Source organism: Acinonyx jubatus, chromosome D1 (genome assembly GCF_027475565.1).
Source record: "Acinonyx jubatus isolate Ajub_Pintada_27869175 chromosome D1, VMU_Ajub_asm_v1.0, whole genome shotgun sequence".
Taxonomy (NCBI): Eukaryota; Metazoa; Chordata; class Mammalia; order Carnivora; family Felidae; genus Acinonyx; species Acinonyx jubatus.
The window spans coordinates 53,887,931-53,892,602 of NC_069390.1; the positions used below are offsets into that span (position 1 = coordinate 53,887,931).

Below are 4,672 nucleotides of genomic sequence, written 5' to 3' on the forward strand. Positions count from 1 at the left end.
GGATGACATTTGGCTTTTGTGAGGAGCATTCAGGCTGCACTATGGAATCGAAGACCCAGAGTAAGTGAAGGGAAAATACACATGGGAAACAACTTCTTTTTTCTTTTTTTTAGAGAGAGAGAGAAAAAGTGTGAGTGGGAGATAGGGACAGAGGGGGAGAGAGAAAGAATCTCAAGCAGGCTCCACATTCAGTGCAGAGCCTGATGCAGCACTTGGTCCCACAACCCTGGGATCATGACCTGAACCAAAATTCAAGAGTTGGATGCTCAACCAACTGAGCCACCCAGGCATCCTGGGAAATAACTTCTTAAAGCAAACATTTACTTGCTCAGGATGGCAGTCTCAGCATGAGTTCACATCCATGTCTGTGCTTGTCAGGCATTTGTGTTTCATACAAAGAGGGTTTGAGGAGTTGTTTTGACTCCATCTCTGTGGAATGTCTTTCCAGTACACCATTACATCCATCATTTCAAAAATAATGGTCTCATCTTGGGCTCATGCAATGGCTCCTGTGTCTAGCACAGACTCTATTCTACCTTCCAAAATAACATGCTGCTATAAATGTAAATGGTAAAAACACATGTTGTGGTTCCACTATTCAAGTGTTGGCTGTAATAGGCCAGCTCTCTAGAGCATCACAGGGTCCCCCCATTTCCTCTGGCCAAGAGTCAATGTCATATCAGTAGGATTATCCCTGGTCAAGAGTAGGAAGACAATTTCCAGTGTCTGTGACCAGGGTTCTACAAAAAATTTCTTTTCCCTTTTTAGGGATTAATACTTACCAATGGCCCTTTCACAACTTACTGATGTAGGTCATGAACAAGTTAAGTGATGGTATCTTATAGACTGCTATAGTTAATATTCCACCTTTTCCTTTTTTAATGTTTATTTATTTATTTTTGAGTGAGAGGGAGAGCACAAGTGAGGGAAGGGCAGAGAGAGAGAGGCAGACACAGAATCCGAAGCAGGCTCCAGGCTCTGAGCTGTCAGCCCAGAGCCTGACACAGGGCTTAAACCCATGAGCAGTGAGATCATGACCTGAGCCAAAGTTGGACACTTACCCCACTGAGCCATCTAGGAGTCCCAATATTCCACCTTTTCCAAACATACAACTACATATGTGTCTGTCTATATTTATGAGTATGTTTATATTTTTTTATTATTTTTACACAGATACATAAAGATACATACAGAAAAATATGGACAGATGCATACCAAACATTTAACAAATCTAATTGTCATATTTGAGATGAGTTCTTTTTTCCTGCTTTATTAAAGTATAATTGAGAGGTAAAAATTTATATATTTAAGGTATACAATGTGATATTTTGACATATGTATACATTATGTGTGAATGATTGCCACAATCAAGCTAATTAACATATCATTCACCTTTCATAGCTGCAATTTGAGTGAGGGGGGTGAGAACACTTAAAGTCAAATCTCTTAGCAAATACCAAATATGCAATAGGTTTTTTAAATTAATTTATTAATTTATTAATTTATTAATTTATTTATTTATTTAGAGAAAGAGAGAGACAGAGAGAGAATCTCAAGCAGGCTCCACGCTGTCAGCATAGAGGCCAATGTGGAACTCAAACTCACAAACCCATGAGATCATGACCTGCACCGAAATCAAGAGTCAGACACCTAACCAGGTGCCCCTATGCAATGGAGTATTATTAACTCTCATCACCATGCTGTCCATAAGATCTCCAGAAGTCTTTTGTCCTGCATAACTGAAACATTGGGCCGTTTGTATGTGATTGTCCAGGGATATCACAAGATGTCTCAGAGGACATGAATTCAGTGAGGAATAATTTAACAAATTCCAAGACCAGAGCAATACCCTCTTTTTATAGGGGCCAAGGGAGGGTGCCCCAAAATGTGCCACTTTGGCACATTAATTATTTTCAATAAAAACTACTTAAGAAACAGTCAATGCAAGGACACTCAGACCCTTATCTGTCCCCCTGAAAGTAGAAAACAAATCATCCATGTGAAAAATATCCTCCCAGTGCCAAGAAGTACAAAGACATCCTTATCACCAGAGAAAGGTATTTTAAATTTGAGAACACTGTAGAAACAAATCTTTGTTCTCCTTTTCTAATCTACTACCTCAGCCTTAATTCTGCTTAGAATTCCCTACTGATTTAAGCTCCCAAATACCTGTTTTCTTTATACTGTCAATTCTTCACAGATGTATTGTCCCTTTGTCTAAAAAGTATAAAAACTACCTGCCTTTGTCATTTCTTTAGGTCTCAATTTCATTATTGGGCTTCTGTGCACACATAATAAAACTTACTTTTTTTCTTCTGTTAACTAACTCAAGTCAACTTAATTCTTACTCCAGCTGGAACACCTTCAAGGGCAGAGAAAGAATTTTTCCTTCCCAACAATTTCATCTATAACCAAAAATCAGACTAGTGACATAAGGATACATGACTCTGGAAATTCATATGTCCAGCCACAGGCTCTGTTCAGGAGGTAGCCTGTTCAGTCAAACATGGCATGACTCTCTCTGTTGCTTTGACAGAAGATGTTAAGTCCTCTCACCTCCCTGGTGAACCTGCCCCAGAAACAGAATTCACTAGGCTACTTCCTAGTAGTTCAGCTTGCCATTAGTGTTTCCACCCACTGCTTCCTCAGACCACATCATGGAGAACTAGAGGTGCTGAAAATACTGTTCCTCTTCCAAAGTCATTTCTGCTTTGGAAAAAATATGTGAACCACCTGCTCTTGGATTTGCTTGGTCTTAATCCCATAAATGATGGGATTCAGCATAGGTGGAACCAGAATGCAAACATTAGCCAATAATATGTGAATATGAGGTGGAATGTGGCGTCCAAACCGCTGAGTAAGGGTTGTGAAGATCGCAGGGCCATAAAAGAGGACAATGATGCAGACATGGGAGCCACATGTGTTGAGAGCTTTGTGGCGAGCATCTCGTGAAGGCATGTGGAAGACAGCATGGAGAATCAGCAGATATGAAACAAAAATTAACAGGACATCTAAGACCACTGTAGACACGATGACAAAAAGTCCATACCAGATGTTCACACTAATGTCATTACAAGCATATTTGGCCAAGCCAATGTGTTCACAATAGGTATGTGGAATAATCTTATTTTGGCAGAAAGTCAATCTTTTCAAAAGAAATATTATGGGGAAGATCATACAAAAACTTCTCAGGAAGATGGTCACACCGATTTTCCCAATGAGTGCATGTGTAAGAATAGTGGTGTATCTCAGTGGGTAGCATATGGCAATGTAGCGGTCAAACGCCATCACCAGCAAGATCCCTGACTCAGAGATGAAAGTGCAGTGGATAATGAAGAACTGAGTGATGCATCGATCCAGGGAGATCTCCCCAGCACGGAACCAGAAGATGGCCAAGGCCTGAGGTACTGTGCACGTGGAGAGGACAACGTCTGCTCCGGCCAGCATGCAGAGGAAGAGGTACATGGGTTCGTGGAGGCTGTGCTTTGTGAGGATAATGCAGATGAGCAGGCTGTTCCCAAGCAGGGCAATGACATAGGAAATGAAGAAGGGGATGGAAATCCACACATGCTGGTCCTCTAGCCCAGGGATGCCCAGGAAGTGGAAGATTGTGTGGCTAATACCAGTGTGGTTTAAGGAAATCATACCTGTGGAGACTACCAGAGAAATCACCTTTGATTCATTGACAGAAATGAAAATACAGATTTTCTTGTAATATTCCTTGTGAAGTCACAAGGAGCTTTTGGCATATCGCATACTCTTCATCTTCTCTGAACATGCAAACAATAAGAAACATAAAAAGTCAATAGGACATGTTCTCTACCTCAATAAGTAATAGTCTAATTGACATGTATATATCCCCAGCTAATCAAATAAAACATATTATTGTATTTTCCCCTCAATCAGAGGATTATGAATATACAAAGAAAATCATTATATGTATCTGAAAAGGCTGTAAATAAGGTGTTTCTTGAACTTGAACTTGACCTTTTGGTAGGTAGTTTAACATAAGGAAAAGAATGAAAAAGGAGGAAAACAAGAAAATGTGGGTATTCAAATCAAAACATAGCCTGTTCACTGAACAGTGTTTATTCAGCTCCAGGTAGCTTTGCATAGGGAATACTGAAGAAAGTAGGGTAGGTGTTTATACAGGCAGATTTGGCCTAATTGATGAAAATGAGATTTGATATCTCTCTGACTTCACCACATTCAGTTGGCTCACTTGTGACGAGAGTCAACAGACCTTTAAGAAGTAACATTGACAGAACCTGTGTGTACCTGAATGAGGCACTGCTCATGTTCACAACTTAAGAAACTAAGTTTAGAAATGATTGAATTTGGAAAATAAGGCATTATTGTTGGGAAAGGATGTCCATAATATTTGGAAGAATGAAAAGTGGAAATTTTATCAATTAGTTCTTAGTGTACATTCATTCATTCACTCAGTCATTTAGGAAGCAGTAACTATTTTTTAGACACCATATTACAAACTGGGGAAATAGAAAAAAATGGGAATTTGCCTGAGATCTGTGCTCATGGTTTCAGAGAAAATCAACTTCATAAGCAGATAGGTTGAAGAACTGGAGATAAATGTTAATTTCCCCCTAGTGAAGGGGTAGTTTAAAATATCTAACTTAGTAGCTAAGGTATATCTTATGTTCATGAACATTAT

At 39.4% G+C, this 4,672-nt stretch overlaps 1 protein-coding gene across 1 annotated transcript; it reads right to left on the reverse strand.

Annotated features, from left to right (window-relative positions):
- Positions 1–2,700: 2,700 nt before the first annotated feature.
- Positions 2,701–3,740, reverse strand: LOC106966086 (olfactory receptor 52B4-like). Its single transcript, XM_015062162.3, has one exon. It carries the CDS (start codon positions 3,643–3,645, stop codon positions 2,701–2,703), a length of 945 nt encoding a protein of 314 aa, XP_014917648.1. The 5' UTR covers positions 3,646–3,740.
- Between the last annotated feature and the right edge of the window lie 932 nt (positions 3,741–4,672).

Coding starts and splice junctions, on each gene's coding strand:
- LOC106966086 (XM_015062162.3), bottom strand. CDS start 3,645: ATGATTTCCTTAAACCACACTGGTATTAGCCACACAATCTTCCACTTC.